At 42.7% G+C, this 24,774-nt stretch overlaps 1 protein-coding gene across 4 annotated transcripts in view; it reads left to right on the top strand.

Moving 5' to 3' along the window:
* Positions 1–24,774, top strand: part of arhgap15 (Rho GTPase activating protein 15) — an 806,049-nt gene that overhangs the window by 159,760 nt on the left and 621,515 nt on the right. For all 4 annotated transcript variants that reach the window (XM_068034997.1, XM_068035000.1, XM_068034998.1 and 1 more), the window contains one exon: positions 23,480–23,548. In XM_068034997.1, coding sequence (XP_067891098.1) covers positions 23,480–23,548 — 69 coding nt within the window. The remainder of the gene's footprint in view (positions 1–23,479; positions 23,549–24,774) is intronic.

Here is a 24,774-nt window from a genome sequence, read left to right as displayed (position 1 = left end):
ACATACTTTTTGGAACTTTTTCTATTGCAATGTGTCTAGGAAGTACTCTTGCGTGTTTTTCAAGGTGTTGTGGTGGGAATGCTACTGCATCGTCCCAGAGTGGGGGTGGGTAGCAGAGGAGTCGGTGGCCTGTCCAAACAAAGGCTGCAACAAGTATGGGGGCAGCAGTGGCAGAGCCTCTGGGGGGAATTTTATGCTTTCCCCTGCAGTGACTTTGGAGGTGGGGAGAGCATATAATTGGACGGGATGGTGCTGGAGCAGGGGGACCCTGCTACCTTCCTGCCTCCACCCAAATTAAGTCCAGGGCAGGAAGGCCTAAGGATGGTCTTCCTGCCCCGCCACCAATTGAGTCTCTTAAGTGAGCAATTAGTGCCCAATTAAGGGCCTCATCCCACCTCCACCAGTATTAGCCTAGCAGCGGCCGGGCCTGTCGCTGCACAGGGAACACGGGTTGCTTGCTGGCTCTAGGGGGTGGGAGGGGGTCCTTCATTAAAAGCCACAGTGCCTGATCGAGTGACCCAGCATCAGGAAGGAGGGGGGGCCTGCTGAGAGCCACCCCTCTCCCCTTGCTGCCGACCCCCCTACAATCCCCTTCCCCGCGACATTCACCTCACGAAACCCCGCCTACACTGACTCACCTGTGGCCTGGGTCCAGCACCTCCAGTGAGTCCAATACCAGCAGCAGCCTCTGCCTCCGCAGTGGCACTGCTCAATTAAAGAGCTGCCAGCCTCTGATTGGCTGGAAGCTCTCAGCAGGCGGGACTTCTGCCGCTAGATCCTTAGTTCCGGGGAATATCTGCTGCTGTCCACTTAAATGGCTAGTTGCCATGTAATGCAGCGGGTCTTCCCAAGAGGAGGCGATACATGGCTCGCACTGGAGCTTCAGCTGGTGACTGAGATCCCCATCACCCAGATAAAATCCTTTGTGTCTACAACATGACAGGGAGATGGATCGGAGGCAGTGCAGAGGACAGCTCTTCGTGATGGCCTCTGCCAACTCCTTCATGCTGCTTGATGGTGACAGGAGGCTGTCTGACAGGCCAACCAATGCACCCAACATCTCAATGTGCATGCCCACCAGTATTCTCCTGTATGCCACCCCATCGAGGTGGTTATTTCAGTCCTCTGCAGCAGCACTTGTCTGCCATCTCACCCTCAGTACCATCCTTACACCCTGCCCTGACTGCAGATCACTTGTGCCCAGATAACTCCCCAGGATTGATCTCACAGCTATACTAGCCTCTAAGAAATGTCCAATGCCAGTATCTGAGCTTGTGACTGCAAGGAAACACGCCTCCCTGCGAGCGGATCTCTAAGAGAGCAAGACTACACCTTCTTCTGGCAGGGTAGGGATCCTGAAGAACCAAGACAGTATGGAGTGGGCTTTGCCATCAGAAACTCTTTGCTCAGCATGATTGAGCCACCTTCAAATGGCTCGGAACGCATACTGTCCATCCGTCTGCTCACCGCCTCTGGTCCAGTACACCTACTCAGCATCTATGCACCAACACTCTGCTCCTCACCTGAAGCTAAAGACCAGTTCTACGAGGAACTCCATAATAGCATCAGTAGCATCCCCAATACCGAACATCTGTTCCTGCTGGGGGACTTTAATGCCAGGGTTGGGGCCTCCTGCCTTGGGCGCTATGGCATTGGAAGGATGAATGAGAATGGACAGAGACTGCTTGAGTTGTGTACCTATCATAACCTCTGCATCACCAACTCGTTCTTTCATACTAAACCCTGTCACCAGGTTTCTTGGCGGCACCCAAGATCACGTCATTGGCATCAGCTGGACCTCATCGTCACAAGGCGAGCCTCGTTAAACAGCGTTCAAATCACACGCAGCTTCCACAGTGCGGACTGCGACACCGACCACTCCCTGGTGTGCAGCAAGGTTAGATTCAAACCAAAGAAGCTGCATCACTCCAAGCAGAAGGGCTGCCCGCGCATCAACACGAGCAGAATTTCTTATCCACAGCTGTTACATAAGTTTCTAAATTCACTTGAAAAAGCCCTTCAAAACACTCCTACAGGGGATGCAGAGACCAAGTGGGCCCACATCAGAGACGCCATCTATGACGCAGCTATGACCACCAATGGCAAACGTGTGACGCAGAATGCAGACTGATTTCAATCTTACTTTGAAGAGCTGGAACCTGTCATAGCCGCTAAGTATATTGCACTGTTGAACTACAAGTAGCACTTAAAGCAGCTAGAAGCACTGCACAAAGAACAGCCAGGCGCTGCGCAAATGACTACTGGTAACACCTATGCTGTCGTATTCAGCTGGCCTCCGACACCGGAAACATCAGAGGAAAGTATGATGGCATGAAGAGAGCTTTTGGGCCAACCATCAAGAAGATCGCCCCCCCTCAAATCTAAATCAGGTGACACAATCACTGACCAACACAAGTAAATGGACCGCTGGGTGCAGCACTACCTAGAAGTGTACTCCAGGGAAAATGTTGTCACTGAGACCGCCCTCAATGCAGCCCAGTCTCTGCCAGTCATGGATGAGCTGGATGTACAGCCAACAAAATTGGAACTTAGTGATGCCATTGATTCTCTAGCCAGCGGAAAAGCCCCTGGGAAGGACAGCATTACCCCTGAAATAATCAAGAGTGCCAAGCCTGCTATACTTTCAGCACTCTACGAACTGCTTTGCCTGTGCTGGGACGAGGGAGCAGTACCAGAGGACATGCGCAATGCCAATATCATCACCCTCTATAAGAACAAGGGTGACCGCGGTGACTGCAACAACTACTGTAGAATCTCCCTGCTCAGCATAGTGGGGAAAGTCTTTGCTCGGGTCGCTTTAAACAGGCTCCAGAAGCTGGCTGAGTGTGTCTACCCTGAGGCACAGTGTGGCTTTCGAGCAGAGAGATCCACCATTGACATGCTGTTCTCCCTTCGCCAGCTACATGAGAAATGCCACGAACAACAGATGCCCCTCTACATTGCTTTCATTGATCTCACCAAAGCCTTGGACCTCGTCAGCAGACGTGGTCTCTTCAGACTACTAGAAAAGATCGGATGTCCACCAAAGCTACTAAGTATCGTCACCTCATTCCATGACAATATGAAAGGCACAATTCAGCATAGCGGCGCCTCATCAGACCCCTTTCCTATCCTGAGTGGCGTGAAACAGGGCTGTGTTCTCGCACCTACACTGTTTGGGATTTTCTTCTCCCTTCTGCTCTCACAAGCGTTCAAGTCTTCAGAAGAAGGAATTTTCCTCCACACAAGATCAGGTGGCAGGTTGAGCCTCCACAAGAAGCCAAGTTTGCAGTCCAATAATGTTTTAGAAATAGTTTGTGTGTCACTTCAAAATAGTCTGGAGAAAATGTCATTAAATGGAGAGTTTTAAGCACGCTCCCCTCTGATCCGTCGTGCCAGCTGTTTTAAGCACGCTCCACTCTGATCCGCCGTTCAACCTTGCCCGTCTAAGAGCGAAGATCAAAGTACGGAAAGTCCTCATCAGGGAACTCCTCCTTTCTGATGATGCTGCATTAACATTTCACAATGAAGAGTGTCTGCAGAGACTCATCGACAGAGTTGCGGCTGCCTGCACCGAATTTGGCCTAACCATCAGCCTCAAGAAAATGAACATCATGGGACAGAACGTCAGAAATGCTCCATCCATCAATATCGGCGACCACGCTCTAGAAGTGGTTCAAGAGTTCACCTACCTAGGCTCAACTATCACCAGTAACCTGTCTCTCGATGCAGAAATCAACAAGCGCATGGGAAAGGCTGCCACTGCTATGTCCAGACTGGCCAAGAGAGTGTGGGAAAATGGCGCACTGACACGGAACACAAAAGTCTGAGTGTATCAAGCCTGTGTCCTCAGTACCTTGCTCTACGACAGCGAGGCCTGGACATCGTATGTCAGCCAAGTGCGACGTCTCATTCATTCCATCTTTGCTGCCTCCGGAGAATCCTTGGCATCAGGTGGCAGGACTGTATCTCCATCACAGAAGTCCTCGAGACGGCCAACATCCCCAGCATATACACCCTACTGAGCCAGCGGCGCTTGAGATGGCTTGGCCATATGAACCGCATGGAAGATGGCCGGATCCCCAAGGACACATTGTACAGCGAGCTCATCACTGGTATCAGACCCACTGGCCATCCATGTCTCCGCTTTAAAGGCATCTGCAAATGTGACATGAAGTTCTGTGACATTGATCACAAGTCGTGGGAGTCAGTTGAAAGTGATCGCCAGAGCTGGTGGACAGCCATAAAGGCAGGGCTAAAGTGTGGCGAGTCAAAGAGACTTAGCAGTTGGCAGGAAAAAAGACAGAAGCGCAAGGGGAGAGCCAACTGTGTAACAGCCCCGACAACCAACTTTATCTGCAGCACCTGTTGAAGAGTCTGTCACTCTAGAATTGGCCTTTATAGCCACTCCAGGTGTTGCTTCACAAACCACTGACCACCTCCAGGCACTTACCCATTGTCTCTCGAGACAAGGAGGCCACAGAAGAAGGAAGAAGAAGGCTGCAAGTGTCAGCTTAAATTATAGAGAATTTTCATTAGTGCTGTTCTGTTGGTCTCTTTACTCCTCCTGGGACTCTTGTGGCTCAGCTGATGGCCATTCTTGAGTGTCTGAATGCAAGAACTCAGAAGAGGAATGCTGGTGTGAGGGAGGGAAGGTGAGAAGAAAGAAGTTCATGGTCATCACCATCAGCAGCTTGCTCATCATGCCGGACAGCAGGTTGAGTGTGGGCTTGGAGTTGAGAAGGGGCATAAAGCAGGAACATGACATCATCATCAATGTTCTCAGCGATGTTGGATGCTTCGGGTCCTGTCACAGCTGGCAACATGATGCGGAGAACCATTCCCTCTGTAGGGCTCAGAAGATGCAGGTATCGTTGTTCCCCCACCAGTTCTGCTATGCTCTGCGATTGTGTGCCACCTTGCCTGCAATGGAGAGGTAGTGGCGTAGTGGTAGTATTACTGGACTAATGCCTGGGGACATGGGTTCAAATCTCACCACGACAGATGGTGAAATTTGAATTCAATTAATAACAACATTTGGAATTAAAAAGCTAGTCTAATGTTGACCATGAAACCATTGTCGATTGTTGTAAAAACCCCATCTGGTTCACTGATCTTTAGGGAAGGAAATCTGCTGTCCTTACCTGGTCTGGCCTACATGTGACTCCAGACCACAGCAATGTGGTTGACTCTTAAATGCCCTCTGAAATGGCCACTCAGTTCAAGGGCAATTAGGGAGGGGCAATAAATGCTGGCCTAGCCAGTGACACCCACATCCCATGAACGAATTTTAAAAAAAAGAGAGAGCATTATGTCAGTGGTTGTGTACCACAGTGTTTCTATGATGTGGTGGCAGTGAAAAGTGAATGTGAGACTGGCAGCTTTGGTAGGTGTGTGAGGATGAGGTGGAGTATCTGAATGTTAAGCATAGTCCTGACTGCAAGGTGCTGGGTGACTGATGTGGGTGTGGCACATTGAGCAGCAGAAGAGGCTAGTGTTGTGGTGGGTACGCAATGTCACATGAAGATGCATTCACTGTCGTTGACTACTTGTGTGAAACCATTAGATCTCTTATGGCACTGCTGCCATGTCCTCAAGTCTAGGAGATGACCTTCCTGGACACCTGCTCCCACTCCATTATGATTGTTGTCCTTGAAGGTCTTCTAACCCCCTGTGAATCCAAGGCATCTCTCCTCCTTCCCACCTGCATTACTACTGCCTCCACTGTCACATCCATCACTATGTGTCACTCTCTCTGCCCCAGTTGTATTAATGTACATTGCAGCAATAATTTTGTGCAGCTTTACTTTAAGATGCAGCTGTCTTTAAGAAGAGTCGACTGGCTGGACCACGTGGTCTGCTGCAGGGCCCTCTTACTGTATGCAGAGGCTGCAGGCAGAGTTCAGGAGCAGATTGTAGTGCAGGGGCCATAATCATTCAGATGAGGTGGGTACAGAAAGTTTACATGTTGCCCACCTTGATCTGAACAGGCACAGGCAGGTCATGAATCACGACCCCCAAACCCAAAAATTGGGGCTAATCAAATTCTAGCCCTATGATTCGAAAGAAGGGCTTTTGGTCCATCTTAATTCATGCATTGAGTAGGACTTTATGCTCCCTATTTTGTCATCCAAGTATTTCTCAAATAATTCCAGGATTTTTACTCCAACTACTCTATCCAGAAGTCCATTCATGCATTGGTGTGAAAAAGAATGCCCTGATGTCAGACTTTAATTTGCCTTTTACTATATTGAAACTTGTCTTACTTTCATAATTTAGCTAGAAGTGTTTTTTCTGGATTTATCTTGCCTGTACTATTTATTAGTTCAGATTTTGCTATCAGCAACAAACAAAGGGCACTTGCCATTCATTACACTTACACTTGCCCATAGGCTTTCTATGGGTTTCTGCACTGGAAGTTGTGGTGATTAGGAATCAAAAACAGCGTGGTGTCTTCTACAGGGGATTTGGGACATCTGTGAACAGGGCAAGGAATCCCGTATCTCCTTAACTAATCAGGTTGCAGAACCGCTACTGAGACGCACAGCGTCTGAACCAGAAAGTGTAAATTCAATGCCAAATCATGCAGAGATGCAAAAAAAAAGCGAAAGAAAGATGGGATTAAGAGAGATAAAAGAGACAGATAACATTAATTAAAATCTGAAGGAATGAAACACCACACTTGTAAATGTAAATTTTCAGTGCCAAAGAGATTGTTAAGCAGTTATTAAGACCTGTTATGACGCTAAAAATTCACTTACACTTGAATGAACAAGTCCTACTGTTTCTGGCATGTTTATTCGAGATCTATTATCTAACTACCACAATAATAAAAGCAAAATACTGCGGATGCTGGAAATCTGAAATAAAAACAGAAAGTGCTGGAAATACTCAGCAGATCTGGCAGCATCTGTGGAGAGAGAAGCAGAGTTAACATTTCAAGTCAGTGACCTTTCATCAGAACTCTTAACTTTAACTCTGCTTCTCCCTCCACAGTTGCTGCTAGACCTGCTGAGTATTTCCAGCACTTTCTGTTTTTATATCCAACTATCGCATCTTGATTGCCTTCATGCATTTGAATGCAGAGTTTTTTGGCAAGATACCAGTATAACAAAAGCTGGTCGAGGAGCAGGGCAACTCAGACAACAATACCTTGATTTCTGTGTTTAACTGCATATGTGGACATTGGAAGTTGTTGGCTGATTTATTCCTTTATAATGGTGAACATTGGCAGCCTCACTGTTATTTCTGTCACAACATTTGGGCAATTAATACCTTTATATCCTTCAATAGGATTGCTTCTTAACCTTCTTTCAAGACTGATTTGCCAAAGCTTTGCAGTCTTTCCTCATTACTCAGAACTGAACACTAGGAATCAGCCTCATTGTCCTGGAATAATTCACTTTATTTCTTTATGCAACATATTTTTCAAACTGTACAACAGTCCAATTGCCAAAAACTACTGCAGTCAAAATAAGATCAGTAAATATTTTCAAGGTAAAGATGTTCCTGATGATCTCAGTAAAAATTGACCCCATTAAAATGAAACTGGCTGACTTTGCTGAGGCTGTGCATTATTAATGGCATTTTAGTGCTGAAAAATTACTATATTTTGATCGTTATAAATTAATTATCGGATGAATAAGGAATATATGATTTTATTCCTAGTATAGGGATCATATTCTCTTTATCCTTGGCCCCAGATAAATCAACTAGCAATAAACAAGAACAAACGAAACTCAATGGCTGAATATTGACTGGTTTCAGAGCTTGAACTTGTAACTGTAAGGATTTGATTCATGTTCTAGGCACCAAATGACCAAGTTATTCATTTCAAACATAATTATTAAAGCCTTTATAATGCACCTTAATAGATTTTCTGAACCTAATACATATTGTATTGTTATGGGTTACAAATTACATGCATAACTCCAAATTATGGGGGAAATTATGTTTGTGATCAACTTCTATTTACTATAGCAAAAGTGGAACATTCTTTATAATTTCTGCTGCAATTTAGCCAGCATGGGGTCTGACCCTATTTATGACACATCAAGCTTACAGGACAATTTTGGGGGTTTAGTTTTGTTCAGATACTCCTGCTCTATATCGTGGTGTTCCACTTAAATGACATTGAGTCAGTACAGATTGATAAAATTTGGCACCTAACAGGGAGATAATTGCCTGCCATTCTAGTCAGTTTTTTTTTTACTTGCAAGTAGTGATGTTTCCTAAATATACTGTCAATGAATACTGTCAAACTTCATTTGAGGATCAATAGGAGAAATGCATTGATCATCAGCCATTGATTTTCAGTTGATGAAGAGATTAGTGCAGCATTGTCAGACTCTGAGATGTTCAATCTGGTTCTCTGTTTGCTATTTCAAATGATAAGTGTGACCTTGTTAGCATCTGGACTTATTTACATATTAAAAACCCCTTCAGAGCCTACAAGTGATGAATTATTGACAACAAATGAAATGTTTTGATAGTTAACGACACAAAGCGCGCTTAATGTTTTATGTGTTGCTTCCTAGCTAATTATGTAGATGACACATTTGTCAGACCTAGACTGCCATTATAAAACTGTTTCCAGAGGGTGGAAAAGTAGGTTATTCGTGGAGTAATTAACTAGAATGCTCAATGACCTGTGAGAGTTTAGAATGTCTGCCAATTCATGCATTGTTTTGCCACAGAAGCAGAGGAGTAATTAAATCCTGAATCATTCTGTTGCACTCAAGAGTTGTTTGTTAATAAATAGAAATGACATCGCTGATCTGGTGTTTGATATCAGGGACTTGACAGCGGCATGCAGTGAGTTCTGATTATCCTGAAGAACGTGTCAGCTGGGATTGATTTCCACTTTCTTGTTTTATGTAACAGTTCCTATAACATAGCTGACCCCAGCTAGCATTACCTTGTCATTTTACTTCATGGATTGGAGAAGATGAGCTGAATAGCTGGGTTCTGACCTTGAACCTGCCAAGGAAGTGAAGAAGTGCCAGTGATCTGTGTTTTATGTACTAAAACCTCTTCATGTCACTATTACAGAAAGAAATTTTCATTGCAGTAATAGACCTTTGTCACTTCACTTTTATTTAAGTCTTTTGTGTACGTATGTGGGAGGATTGGCCATTCTGACCATAGTTAAAATGTACCTAGTGGAAAAGTAGCACCACGTTAGCTCTTAACCATCTAATAATCTCACTTCCTAAGACATTATCGTGAAGTCAGCTGATGAATTTATACTGGATATCAGATCGGCCTGAAAGGGCAGAAAACAACATACATTAATTTAAACATATAATGGTGAGAATGTGAGTGCATGTAATGTGTTCTGAGGTATTAATCTGTTTTCCTTTGGAAAGATATGAGGAACATTGTTATGCTGGATGTTTTGGAGGAATTTCTGAAGACAGCAGATACTGGATTGCTGTTTCGTCTGTTGTATGGGAAAGAGCTTTGCAATTAAAATGATGTGTATGTGAATGAGTAGCATTGCATACATCTAACCCAAGAGCGCTTAGTTGCCTTGAGATGCTAAATAGCACAATCTTCAGGATTTTTTTTGATCGTGCCTTCCTCTGAGTGTACCTTTTTTTGTTCTTAATATATGTAGTGCAGCACAAACTAGCTGTACAGTGTTGCATTTCTTCATGCTACTTTGTTTTGTGTTGTGCCCAGTCAGTAGTAAATTTAACCAAAGTGCCTCAGTAATTACAGGAACTATTGAGTGTGGAATTGAAAGAAAATGCATACACTATAAGTTAAGTCAGTTAATCTAGACAAAAAACAGTTTACATTTGACAGTCCTCCCTTTTAGGGCAATTTATTCTGCATCCAAAATTGCCTACTTCAATCCAACCTGAGTTCAGAGTAGTTCCAAATCCACTTGCTTTAAATTTTTGAAATCTGTTGAGATATAAAAGAATGATAGCTTGGAAAGAAAAGAAAAATAACTTCCATCTTATCATGACCATAGGATGTCCCAAAGCTCTTAAAAATAATGAATTACATTTGAAGTGAAATCACTGTTAGTAAATAGGCAAGCACAACACTTCATTTGAACATAGGAAGGTCCCACGTGCAGTAAATGACTTACCCTGAAAGAATTAACAGGAAATGATGCTGTTGCTACCACCAAAAGCAATAAATTCTTGGGTGATTGGATTCTGCAGCACAGAACAAGCAAGGTGGAGTAGAAATTTGGAACCCTCCAGCAAACGGCAGTTGATACAAGGTCAATTGTTAATTTTAAATCTGAGATTGACAAATGTATTAAGTATATGAAGGTATATGAAGTTAGGTCACAGATCAGCCATGATCTCACTGAATAGGAGAATAGGCTCTCAGGGATAAATGTCCTACTCCTGTTCCTATGTTCCTGTGATTTATTGCAAAATCATTTGTGAAATATTTTCAGTAAAATGGTAGAGCATCACAGGCCTAGCAGATCCTGAGCATTGCACATGTCTTAGTCAACAAACCCTAGACAATGATTAAGAACAAGTGATTTACTGAAGAAGAACTGAAGACAAGCCAGGTTTGAGCTTGTTCTCAACAGGTTCAGGTTGGAGCTCTCCTGGCACTGGCTCCTCTTTCCCTGCAATCAAAAATGATAATTTTGGAGAGCAAATTATTCACATCTTCCAAACATCACAAGTGCAAGACATGGAATGAAAGGAAATGAGAAAAGGGAAGGGAAAGAGTGATTATAAAAAGACTGAGAATAAAAAAAATGCAACAAATGAATGAAACAAGAGAAAAGAGGGAATTAGAAAAATGAACACAAATGAGGAAGGAGACAGAGGGGAAAAACAGTGAATTAGGCTGAGAACAGGGTTTGGTAATGATAGAGATGGGCACGAGATAGAGGGGCTAAGAAAGAGTACAGTCGTTAGAAGTCCCATTGATGGATTAATTCAAAATTACAAGCATGATACATTTTAGTTGGAATGTAAATATCAGCGTGTGCACTCAGATGTATTATAGGGCTAAAATTACACAAACATGCTCCAGGTTTAGAGCCTTGTATAATCTGCCCTTTTATTTAAAAGTTGTGCTTCTCTGTTGGGATTTAATTTCCTTTACTGGTTCTTGAAATTCTAAAGTTTGGGCATCCCAGAGACTGCTTTTCAGGACTCATTGTACAATTCTTTAACCATAATGTTTTCTTTTGAGTTTTGCAGTACAAAGGTTTTATTAACATAATTAGTGTTACTTCTTATTGTATGGCATATTAAACAATTAATTCTGTCAAAGACTCCATAATCTGTATTTTCATGCTACTTTCCAATCAATTTAATTCAATGGAGTGAAATCCTTTTGTTTGGTCTTTACAAATGAATATTTCATGCAATAGTATGAAATTTCATTGCCCACTATTTTGACAGAAGCATTAACTTTTAAGTAAATAGGTTTATGCCTCATTAAAATAGCAGCAAAAGAAATTCATATGTACATATTAACCACACACACACAATACCACACACCATATCTCCAAGGGTATAAATAAAATACATGACATCAATTTTGTAGATTTAAAGTAAAAAGAAACTAAAGTGCCACCCCTGACACCAACCCCCAACCCCCCACCCATGACTCAGACATCGCAATCATCCCCATCACCACCCCCAGTATCCCTCCCCGCACCACCACTCCCCCCCCCCCCACCCACCCAGGACTGAACCTGAGGGCTGCTGTCAGCATTGCAGATGTCCAACACTGATGTTGATTTTTCCCATTGAGCTGCCTGCAGATTAGGTTCAATGTCGTTCAAGCCTTGAGTTTACCTGTTCTGTCGTGTTTCTGTGGCAATCGATACAATGCAATTGCCACCCTATATTTCATAAGAGCTGTAAGAATTCTAGACCTATGCTTTGTCCTCTTAGACTTGGGTTGATGTGGGATAATCGTCTCCCACCTCCATAATGAAATGAGTGGCAGTTTGAATGCAGTATCTCTTGCACACAAGATCAGAGTATGAAACTTCCCGTGATGTGCTATAAATTAATACTAATCTCAAACACAGATGACACAGGATGTCTGGAGAGGGAAACAATTGATGGTATGGGAGAATAATCTTCAGAATTGGGAGGATTCTCTTCAAAGGCCAATAGCAGTAAAAGCGACCATGAAGCTATCAGATTGTCTTAAAAGCCCAACCGGTTTATTAATGTGCCTTAGAGAAGGAAATCTGCCATTCTTACCTTGTCTGGGCTATATGTGACTCCAGTCCCAGAGCACCATGGTTGGTTATTCACTGCCCTCTAAAGTTGCCAGCATGCCACTAAGTTGTATCAATCTGCCACTCAACAGTTTAAGAGGAAGGCTTACCATCACCTTCTCAAAGCAAATAAGGATTGGCAATAAATGTTGTTCCTTGCCACCAATGCCCAGACCTCCAGAATGAATTAAAACACTGATTAATTTGTTCAAAAAAGAGCTAGATGAATATATGTCTTGTTAAAGCAGGATTATAATCTTCACGAAAGATCAGATACCCTGCAGAACATAATTGTCCCAATCAGACCATGAGAATATCATTTATGGAATGAAACTAATCAAGGTCAAATATCATGTAATTGCTGGAGCTTAATTTGGTTATTTTCAAAGTTTTAACTGTGGTTAATTATCTTGTGATCTGTTTGGTGGACTTGGTTCAAAACTTGACCAGCCAGTGATTGTTTCATACTCTCTTATCAGATTGGCCCAATGAAGTACAACAAAATGTGTTATTACAAATATTTATAACCTATTTATTACATAAAGATTAGCATTACTGAATGTTGGCAAGTTACCTGGTCCAGATGGAATGCATTCTAGGTTACTGAAAGAAGCAAGGATAGAGATAACAGAGGCATTGGTCTCAATTTTCCAAACCTCATTGAATACAAGCATTATGCTAGAGGACTGGAGGCTTTCTAATGTTATGGCACTATTCAAGAAAGGAGAGAGGGATAGACCAGGAAACCACAGGCCAGTCAGCCTAACATGGGTGGTAAGGAAGTTATTGGAGACCATTAACAGGGACCAAATAAACTTTCATTTGGAAAGGCATTGGTGAACCAAGGAAAGCCAGCACGGATTTGTTAAAGGCAAATTGTATCTGACTAACTTACTAAATTCTTTGATGAGATAACAAAGAAGGTTGATCAAGATAGTGTGGTTGATGTTCTATATACAGACTTTCCAGAAGGTATTGGACCAAGTGGCATACAAGAGGCTTATTTAAAAGATGGAGGACCATGAAATTAAGGGGAAGTTGTGGTATAGATACAAAATTGGCTCAGTGACAGGAAGCACAGGGTGGTTTTAATGTTTTTCAGACTGGGAAATGGTTTGCAGTGGTGTTCCTCAGGGGTCAGTTTTGAGTCCATTACTCTTTGTAATTTTTATAAATAATCTATACTCAGGTGTAGGGTGCAGCATTATAATGTTTGTAGATTATATAAAACTTGGCAAATTAATATATAGTGATGAGGATAGTTATTGGCTTCAGGATGACAGAGACAGGATGGTGAAATGGGCAGAATAATGACAGATGGAGTTCAACGTGGAGAAGTATGAAATGATGTGCTTTGGGAGGACTAATATAGAAAGACAGTATACTATAAATGGCATGATTTTGAAAAGTATAAATGGGCAGAGAGACCTTGGTGTCCAAATATACAAGTCTGTAAAGATGGAAGGGCAAGTTTATAATGTGTTTAAAAAAGGTGTATGGGTTATTTGAGTTTATAAATATTGATATAGAATATAAAAGCAAAGAGATTATGTTTGAAATTTATAAATCACTGATTAGGCCTCAGCTGGAGCATTGTGGACAATTCTAAGCACCATACTTCAGGAAAGATATAAATGCCTTAGAAATGGTACAGAGGAGGCTTGCCAGATGTTACCAGGGATGAAGGACTTCAGTTATGAGCGAGATTGGAAAAGTTAAGACTGTTCTGCTTGGAACAGAGAAGGTGAGGAGGTGACTTAATAGAGATTTTCAAGATGATGAGAGGTTTTGATAGAGTAGATAGAGAAAAATTATATCCTTTGATGAGTGGGTCAATAAACAGAGGTCATGGATTCAAAATCATTCACAAAACATCTATAGGGGAGATGAGAAACTTTTCCATTCAGAGAGTTGTCAGGATCTGAATGCCCTACCTGAAAAGGTGGTGGAAGCTGATTCCATATATAATTTTCAAAGAGGATAAGTAACAGCTACTTGAGGATAAGGGATTTACAGGGTTAAGGACAAAAAAAAGGGATGTGGGACTAAGCACAACTGCTCTTTCAAAGAACAATCATAGTCTGAATGGCCTCCTTCTGTGCAGTTGGTTTTTATGATTCTATGATACCTGCATAGTGAACCTCTGTTATATATAAGCTGCTAGTGCTTGACGCTGGTTCTGATTCCAGTAGGTGGGGGAAAAGATCCATTTTCATAACTGGCATTCTACCTGTGATCCAATGCACAGCCAAAACATGGAACTTGTCTGACTAACTCCTAAACTGGTTAAGCCATCAGCAGAAATATGTATGTGAATATTTTACAGTGGAGCATTAGATCTCTGACCAGGAAACTGTGAAACCAGATATAAATGCAAATACGAAGTTAAGTGCCTTAAATAGAAGAGTCTGACCACTGCTGAATAAGGCTTGCATGACAGTGGAACATTTGATATGGGGAGCAAAGAAGCAAGCTGACTGTGGAGACATCTTCAATCCAAGATTAGCTTAATTTCTTGACTAAGGGAGGGAGGAAGTATATAATAATTGGAGACAACCTAGAAGCTAGACAAATAATTAAAAAATACTTCATGAAAACCAGGGATCCAGTACAAGATGTAAACTGGTAGGAGTTAATGGAAGAACAAATATGTAGTATAGAGTAACATGCATCAGAGCACAGTAGATAACATATTTCATATTTATCTGTGCAAATTATGTAGTGAATATGGTATTAAGACAGTGAAGTGACACTTCAGTAAAAAGGTTTAGTATGTATAAAATGTAAACTGACACTTTTGCAATTCCCTGAAGGAGCAGCTGCCAGAAACTACACTATTTCTTTTGGAAGCTGTCTTGCTGAAGATACAGAACAATAATAGGAGTAGGAAAACACTTGGGGGACAAAACTATGTCACATAACACACTACAGCTGAAATATTATGCTTGAATAATATTCTGCAAAATAGGTTGTTGGGAAAGCTATTTTCAGTGGAGAAATTTATTGAAAATACTTTATAAGAAATAGTCTTTCTACAAAATCTAAGTTGTAAAGCTCTCTTATAGTGCCATTGCATTAATAGATTTAATAATTAGAATTATAATATAATGAATAAAGAATTATATACCATATCTAACAAAAAAGTGCAATTGTTCTTGTTTTTACAGTGTAAAGTGCGCATTTTGTAAAATAACAAGGAATGTATCCATGGGTATCTCTAAATTACCATTTATGAATGGCACTAAACTCCCATTTTGTTACGATCGAGGCAGGAGGAGTGCACTGTCTTTCTCTAGTTTCACTTCTCCACAGGCCACAGCATATATTTACAGAAAGTGGTAAAAATGCTCAGCAGATCTGGCAGCATTTGTGGCGAGAGAAGCAGAGTTAACGCTGATGAAAGGTCACAGACCTGAAACGTTAACTTTGTTTCTCCACAGATGCTGCCAGACCTGCTGAGTATTTCCACCACTTTCTGTTTTTATTTCAGATTTCCAGCATCAGCAGTATTTTGCTTTTATTACAACATATATTTAAATGTTTACCCAATTACTGATATGGTCAATCATATACTCTACTCTTTATCCCAGAATAAATGTTTGAAAAATGAATGTAAATAGATATTCCTGTCTAGCTACCCAAAACATGTACTCACACACACACATACACACACACACCAGTTAGATAAAAAACAAGAAAACATTCTCTGCAGAGATTCACTTTACAAAAAGACAAAAAAAAACTTTGGCCAAATACTTGTTAATTCTTGAAGAAAAAGGAGAAGCTGGCATTCAGGTACATGGAGACAGTTCACTGGGATCTTTTCAGAAGCAGTTGATTCTGAAGAGGTCGAGAATTAGTGTGGTAGCCTTTCCAGGAGAAATGTGGCATCAGGGGTTTCAGATATCACATTCAATATGCAGGGTTTCACAGAGACAGGAGGAAGGAGGTGAGCTGGGTGCTTCTCTCTTGGCAGGCTGATCTCCAACTGCCTTCAAAACAGTCCACACCACAACCAGAAAGTCAAAACCTCCTGACCACCATAAATCTTGACATGTCACTTCTCCATAAACAACTCTCCTGAGTCACCAAGGCTTCTGTTATTTATTTAGCTTAAGACATGTGACATCCAGTAAAGGTTTGTTTTCAGACAAAACCTGAAGTCCTAAAGTCCTTTTGTTGACCTTTTAAAAAAAAACACATCCATGGAATCTCTTCAATTCTAAAATACGAGTCCTCAAAAAAAATTAAAACATGGAAGCAGTTTCATAACAATTAAAATATTTGAAAGACCTGAAATTATTTCCAAAGTACACAGTTAACACCAGTAGTGGTAATTTGTGTAGATTCCAAACAAAAATAAGATTGTCTGTCAGAAGAGGAGAACATCCAATCTTGGAAACCTACTAGTGCCATGTTTAGGATCAGGAACACACTATGAGGAACTTAAGGGTGGGAGACTCAATTGCTGCCACACTGTATAGATATTATTAGAATACAATGCACAACTGGCATACCAGACTGTATTGATTTTACTCCATCAAACTTGATATGGTATGTGAAACAAATATTTACTTAAATCAATTAAACATGCAAAATGAAGGGAACATATTGCACAATAATTGAAGAAAGGGAGTCTAAAAAAATGGCAGCCTGGAGTTTTCACGTGATTTCTGCCCAAATATCACTGCATTCTGTGTGGAATCGTCTGAAATAGCACAAATGATTGTGGAATTTAAAATATAAGTGAGATACACCCATAACCACTTACGCTGAAGTTTCTGTGATCTTTTATGCTGCTTCAGGAGTCAATTCACTGAAGCAGTCGCCAGCCACAGGTTAGCATGGCAAATTTCCGTCCATTGCATCCATTCATGGATGTTCATTTCATTCTGCTGAAGATTTTGGGTGCACAGGCAGCCATGATCACATTAATCCATTGTTAATGGCCTCAATTGAATCCTCACTGTGGTCTGTTTCTCATACTGATGGTACAATTACTTTAAATTACTTCAAGTTCAATTTAAATGTGTTAAAATTCAGTCAATTGATCAGCCAGCAGTGCACATGTAGTGACCAGTAGTAAATTGAAACCACTGTAGCACCTGTTTCTTCAACTGTCATAATTACTTGAATATATTATCAGTTTAAATTAGTAAAAATTGGTCATGTTCGAGTCAGTAATCGATTACGTTTGATTACGTTGCTCAATTCAAGGGAGATTTAATGTTCAGCTTTATGAAAATAAAGGTTGCGTGGAAATTTGGGTGTAACATCACCTTGGTAAAACTGTGCACTGTCCAGCTCATTCCAGGTGCATTTTTCCAATTGCGTCCCTAGTGGAAACTCCAGGTGTAGATGTACAAATTTGGACTGTACTTTATATATTTGATTCTAGTTTGCTTTTAGTTTAGTTTAGTTTAGTTTAGAGATACAGCACTGAAATAGGCCCTTCGGCCCACCGAGTCTGTGCTGACCATCAACCACCCATTTATACTAATCCTACACTAATTCCATATTCCTACCACATCCCCACCTGTCCCTATATTTCCCTACCACCTACCTATACTAGGGGCAATTGATAATGGCCAATTTACCTATCAACCTGCAAGTCTTTTGGTTGTGGGAGGAAACCGGAGCACCCTGGTTTTAAAGTTTTCTCTTGACTGGTCAAATTTTCGGGTGCTCCAACTTTTCCAGCATTATGTTTTTGCTTATACTCTTCTGTCAATTCACTAGTGTTACTTATGCATAGGGCAGAATCAATCTCAGCTACTGACACATGCAAGCAAGTATGTGCAAACACACAAGCACACACCTACGCTCCCATTCTCCACTTACAAGTATGTCTTTTCATGGTTTTCTAAAAAATAAGTTGCTGTTTTATTTATTAAATGAATTAGTATACTTCCTGAGGCACTGCTCGTGGTAACCAAATGTTATGCTATTGCATAAGAACTGGAACATTATAACATTTAGTGCAGAATGTATTCTTCGACAAGTAAGAGGGTGCTGTGTTCAAGGTGGCTTGTCATTTTAAGGTTATAAATTCTGGTTGCTGTGGAATTATAGCTGAACTCCTGTTAGATTTAGATTTTTAGATACAGCACTGAAACAGGTCCTTCGGCCCACCGAGTCTGTGCCGACCATTAACCACCCATTTATACTAATCCTACACTAATCCCATATTCCTACCACATCCTCACCTGTCCCTATATTCCCCTACCAGCTACCTATACTAGGGGCAATTTATAATGGCCAATTTACCTATCAAGCTGCAAGTCTTTGGCATGTGGGAGGAAACCGGAGCACCCGGAGGAAACCCACGCAGACACAGGGAGAACTTGCAAACTCCACACAGGCAGTACCCAGAATTGAACCCGGGTCGCTGGAGCTGTGAGGCTGCAGTGCTAACCACTGTGCCACTGTGCCGCCCATTTACTGCTTGGCCAGATGGAATGTGGTGTCAGGGGTATAAAATATTTTTGAAAACACCATGACGTTTGGAAATGTGTTCTCTCAAACTTAATTGAGTTTTAAAATTTTTTTATTTTTTTTTTACTTGAAGTGGATAATTATTTTGTTAGACACAAATCTTTGTTATGAGATTACTCATTTGTACTTTCCTCTATAACTCGATCAAAATAAAATTTACAACAACATAAATGCCAGTCTGACTGCTAGATCCATAGCACTTTTATTACAGTTTCTTGCTGCTTTCCTTTTATTTGTAAAAATCTACAAATATTAAGCTGGAATCTTACAGCCAAAAAGCCGGGGGCGAGCTTGCCTCCGCTGGGCCTGTTAAACCACACCGAGATTTTCCGCTTCCCAGGCCCTTAATTGGCCTTGGGCGGGACTTCCACCTCCTTGAGGCAAGAAATCCCGCCTAATGGAGCTGCCAGCCAATCAGCGGGTTTTTTGGGGCCTCGCCAGGGACAATTGGACGGGCCCCAGCGAGGCAAGGGTGTGGGGGGGGGGGGTTTGGAGGAGGGGAAGGGGTGTTGTGCAGTGGCAGCGGTTGGGCCATGGGGGGACCCTCCGTGGGACACAGGGTGTCTGATCAGGAGGTCACCACCACCACCCCCCCCACAACCCACAAGAGGGCCAGCAGGTGGAGTTCTGGGGCCTTTGCCACCTGGCCACTGCTGGTAAAATACCAGTGGTGGTGGGTGGAGTCCCTTAAGTGGCAGTTAATTGGCCATTTAAGGGCTTTGATTGGCCTGGGACGAGTGGGCTGTTTCTTGCCGCCGCCAGACCGCGTAAAATTGCAACAGGGGCAGGAAGGTGTCGGGAATGGCACCCCCCGCCTCCCACTCAATTTTACGGCCCCCCCCCCTTCCCCCCCTGCCACCAGCCTGCTGCTGTGGGGGAGCATAAAATTCCAGCCTATGTCTCCAGTTTACATACAGCTGTATTTATATTCAATATGATGTAATGACAGTTCTAAACCTGTATCATTGCGCAATCTAAACTTATTTACATTGGAATCGAATGCAAATGCCTATTTATTTAATGCCGATGCGTTAATCTGATTTAATTTAAATTTAGCTCCAAACCTTATACACATGTTACATGATAAAGCATATCATTGTCGGCTGTCCTCGATTCGAGGGACTAAAGGTGTCGGGTTTCTGCCATAGGTCTTCAGGTGACTGAACAGGCCAATTCTTAGCCCACAGATCTTTGGCACATGGGGCAGGATGTCCCACGAGGTAGTGGGATCCTGAGTTCGGAATTTGTTTCCTTTTCTTTCCTTCTCTGCTGCCACTCTGCCTCATCATTAAGGCGTTTGGACTCAAAGCACGATGCAGCTTGATGGACAAGTTGTCGCATTTTGAACGATTAGCAGCAAAAATATTTCAATGCTCTTAAGCTGGACCATTCTCTCATTCCCATACTGTTATCGGCTTTGTGATTTTAAAACTGCCAAACATGTCACATTAAGTAATCTTGTGCAACTACAGTAGATTAGCTTGTCCTATTCTGACCAGGCTACTCTCTTGCTCCACACCCTGGGACCATGTATATAGAGCATTATTAATATTCTTCCAGACTAATGACTTTGATGTATGTAACAATGAATATTCGGAATACCAATGTCATGCTATCTACTATGGCGAACATTGATTTATTATTTAATTTCTTTTTCATTTTTTTTGCCCCCTTTCTTGAGTTTGAATTTTCTTTCTTACACATTTATTGTGCGTAAAAAAACAATTGTCAGAGATAATGGCCATAAAATGTGGCTCCGTAGTGTCACTGGTGCCAGCACTATCGAAGCTCAAAACTTCAGAAATGTTGGCCAGATAGCTTCTGGCCACCTCCAGTGCAGCCAGCTCAGCACATCCCGACTGCATGTAAGGGTGCTAGCACAGGCGTGCTACGCGTGTCTGCGCCAGAGGCATGCAGAGTAGGCAGATCATGTCATCAAACAGCGCTTAATGCTGAATCGGCACATGCACTGGCATTTTAGACCTTGCAGGTCCTGCTAATGCCCTCTCTTAATCAATCGCAGCTGAACATGTATTCAGCTGCATAAGGGAACCCCACTAGTGCTATTTAAAGGGATCATCATGGGACTTCCGGGTGAGGTATTTTTGACTTTCATTTGCTGCTGCAGAGTGAGTGGAAGTGCTGTGAAGACTGTTATTGTAGAAGTTTGGAAAAGTTTTTGGATTCACAAGGGTGTTGTACTCCACTTTGATAAGGAGGTCAGAAGAGCTTAAAGGCCTGTCAGGAAAAAGCCTTCTTTCACTAATGGGGGCTATAGTTGCAGTCTCTCTGTGCTGCAGCATGATTGGAGATTGAACACATGCAGTAGAGAGGGGAAGCTGTGGAGGAGGAGGAGGGCTTTCAATAGGTCATACCCACCATGGTCTCCTACCTCCACCTCAGCCAGGAGTAGTGTCCGAGACAGCTACAGTTCACCAAGGAGGTGGTGACAGAACTCTGCCACCCGCTACAACTGGACCTAACTGCCCAGCAGGGTGAGGACTGCGCTACCAGTGATTGTGAAGATCACCATGGATCTTAATTTCTATACGAACAGATCCTTCCAGGCGGGAGTAGGTGACATTTCCAATATTTCATAGTTCACCATGCATCGCTGCATCAGGGAGGTGACAGAGGCCCTATACAATAGGAGAAGGGACTTCATAGTCTTCTCTCGTACCAGAGAGAAGCAGGAGGAGCAAGAATGTCTTTGCCAGGGTAGCAGGATTCCCAATGGTGTGTGGTGCCATTGACTGCATGCACGTGGCCCTGCAGGTCCCACATATTAATGGGGAAATGTATCACAACCACATGGGCTACCACTCCATAAACGTGTACCTAGGCACAGAAATTCCCATTGGCGAATGCTCGCTATCCTGGCAGCAGCCACAATACATTCATCCTGCATCAGTCAATCATACCAGATATCTTTGGGACACCATGATGAACCAGAGGCTGACAGCTTGGTGACAAGTGCTACCTACTCATCCGGTAGACCCATCCAAGTCATCATCTGATTGCTGCAAAAGTGTCTGTGGCCTCACCCTTTGGTGAGTTGGCACCTGTGCTACCCTTTCCCCCTGCCCTGGCTGCAGGTCACTCGTGTCCAGTGGCTCATCATGTGCTGATCCCAACTCTACACTACGGGTTTTCTCCGGGTGCTCCGGTTTCCTCCCACAAGCCAAAAGACTTGCAGGTTGGTAGGTAAATTGGCCATTATAAATTGTCACTAGTATAGGTAGGTGGGAGGGAAATATAGGGACAGGTGGGGATGTTTGGTAGTAATATGAGATTAGTGTAGGATTAGTATAAATGGGTGGTTGATGGTCAGCACTGACTCGGTGGGCCGAAGGGCCTGTTTCAGTGCTGTATCTCTAATCTAATCTAATCTAATCTACCATCTGACATACCCACAATGCCAGTATCTGAGCTGTTGGCTGTGATTGTCAGATCAAGTGACAGTGCTTCTTCATCAGAAATCTGCAGTTGCTTGTGCCTTTCAGGGTGAGGCTGCAGTGGCTGGCCAGCTGGCTCCTATTCCCTTCAGAGGCAGGTTGTGGATATCTGAAAGCAAAAATGCAGAAGGTTATGGTGTGGGAAGGGGTAAGTGTAGGAAGGCAAGAGGTCCATGGTCACACCATCTGCAGCTTGTACTTCATGCCAGATAGCAGGATGAGAGTGAAGTGGGATTTGAGAGGAGGCATAAGGCAGGAACATAATTATCCTGAATGTTCTCAGTGATGGCAGATGCGGGGGGCTCAGTGGCCCTATAATGTGGAGCACCATCTCCTACAAAGCACTCAGGAGATACAGGTGTGCCTGTGCCCCCCCAGTTCTGTGCTGGTCCCTGCAGTTATGCTGAATTTCTCCTGCAAGAACGAGGGAATATATTGCAATATATTTGGGTGATGTTCCTGCTATAGCTGGAGGTATGTGGAAGATTTGAGAGGTAAGTGTGAGGCTGACAGCATTAGTAAATGTGTGAGGAGGGGGTGGATGTTAGGCGTTCGTCCTGATTGTTGATGGGTGGATGATGGGGGTGTGATGTGTTAAGCAGCGTGAGAGGCTGGTGGAGCGGTAGGTAGGAGGTGTTATGTGAAAGTACATTCACTGACTTTGACCACATGTGTGAGGTCATTGAACTTTTTCCTGTACTGCCGCCAGGTCCTCGGGGCCACATCCTGGGAATTGACCTCCATGACCATCTGCTCATATTCCCTTCAGAGGTATGCCTTGAGGGCCTCCTAGCCACCTGTGGAAATGTCTCTCCTCATTTCCACTTCCATCGCTAAGGCCTGCAGCACCACATCACAGAACCTGGGAGCCCTTTCTCTGACCTGTTGCTCCATTACCAGTCTTCTTCCTTCAATCAAAGCCTTCCTGAGACTGTTCCAGTAGTTGCTGTAGTCTGAATGCAGCTCCCTCTTAAGAGAGGCAGGCTGCTAAAGAAGTGCAGGCTAGCCACATGTCGTGCTAATCACACACGCTGCTGGGCCTCCTGTTGTGCTCCTTGCTGAGCGTGCAGCCAGTCAGCAGCATGTTTTGCACTATGCTCCACGCTATAATCATGTTGCTGGGTGGGCAGCACAAAGTTTGGACGCTGCCTGCCTCAGTGGGATCAGGCACAGGGTAATTGTGCATCGCGATCACTGCGCCCGAAAACAGACCTTAACAAATTTTTCTCCCAATAACTTTAAAAAATATAGTTTGAGGACTAATATTTATGTTTTAAAACGTCTTTTTGGTTTTGTCTTGTAGATATCCCGTCATAGGCGAAACCACTCTCAGCACAACCTTTCAGAAATTACTGGGATGGTGGATCAGTCTGTAAGTGTTCTGTACTGGAAGAATTAGCTTACTTGTCTTCTGGTTAAGTGTATTTCCTATCACATATGGGGCAACTAGAGGCTTATATTTGTTCAGGAAAATGATTGAAAGACTCCAGCTTGTGCTGGCATGTGTATGTGTGGTTTGCTGGATAGAGATATATTTCTAGGCTACTGCTTATGTCTGGTAGTAAGTAGAGTATAACAAACACCAATCATGCTGTCGAGATTGTTCCAGCATCAATTTCTTCTACCTGGAACTTAGTCATGGAAAGCCATTGACCTCAATATACCACCAGCACATTGCAAATGACAAGGCCCTATGTCACTTTGATTACAATGGGAAATGGTCTTTCAAAGATAAACTTATTCCTGCTCTCAGGGCTTTTTTTTGACATGTTGATCTCATGAAGGATACATACTGTGACATGAAGTTTTAGTATATGGACATGATTAACTAAAAAAGGGAAGTTAACCCTAGTTGACCAGACTGGAGTCTCTTTCATGTCCCCAATTAATGACTTCCTAGTGCTTCATCCCTCCAGCTGACATCTCCTATCCTGTCTTTCTCTGACTGTCTCATTGTTTTCATTTGCTTGACTGTACTATTCTACCTAAAAGCAGTGATCAACATCAAAATGCCAAAATCATCAGCGGCAGGATGCCAATATTATGTTTATGCTACCTGTGAGTACAAACGCTTGCAGGATACTTCTGATTCCATCTTAGTTCTGCCTGAAGTGATTCATACAATTCAATGTAGCTATATTGCCTATGAATAGTGTACTTGCTTCATGCAATCTCGAAAATATATGCCACACAACAGTAAAATCATACATGACACCATTATTTTGCAATGCTGAGTAAAGGAGCTTCAGTATTTTTATATTCAGGATGTAAGTGTCACTGACAAGGGCAGCATTTATTGCCCTTGAACTGATTTTCAGAGGGCAGGTAAGTGTCAACTACATTGCTGTGGGTCTGGAGTCACATGCAGGCCAGAACAGGTAAGGGTGGCAGATTTCCTCCCCTGTAAAGCATTAATGAACCATATTTTTTTTTAGTTGCAATCCAATAGTTCTATGATTATTATTTTATTCCAGATTTAATTAATTGAATTTAAATTGCCCCAGCGGGATTTGAACTCCTATCTCCAGAGTATTGGTCCAGACTTCTGGATTAGTAGGTCAGTAACATTGCCACTATGCTACTGTGCCCATTAGGGTG

This window comes from Heterodontus francisci, chromosome 7 (genome assembly GCF_036365525.1).
Source record: "Heterodontus francisci isolate sHetFra1 chromosome 7, sHetFra1.hap1, whole genome shotgun sequence".
Taxonomy (NCBI): domain Eukaryota; kingdom Metazoa; phylum Chordata; class Chondrichthyes; order Heterodontiformes; family Heterodontidae; genus Heterodontus; species Heterodontus francisci.
This window is presented reverse-complemented; position numbering and strand designations above follow the sequence as displayed.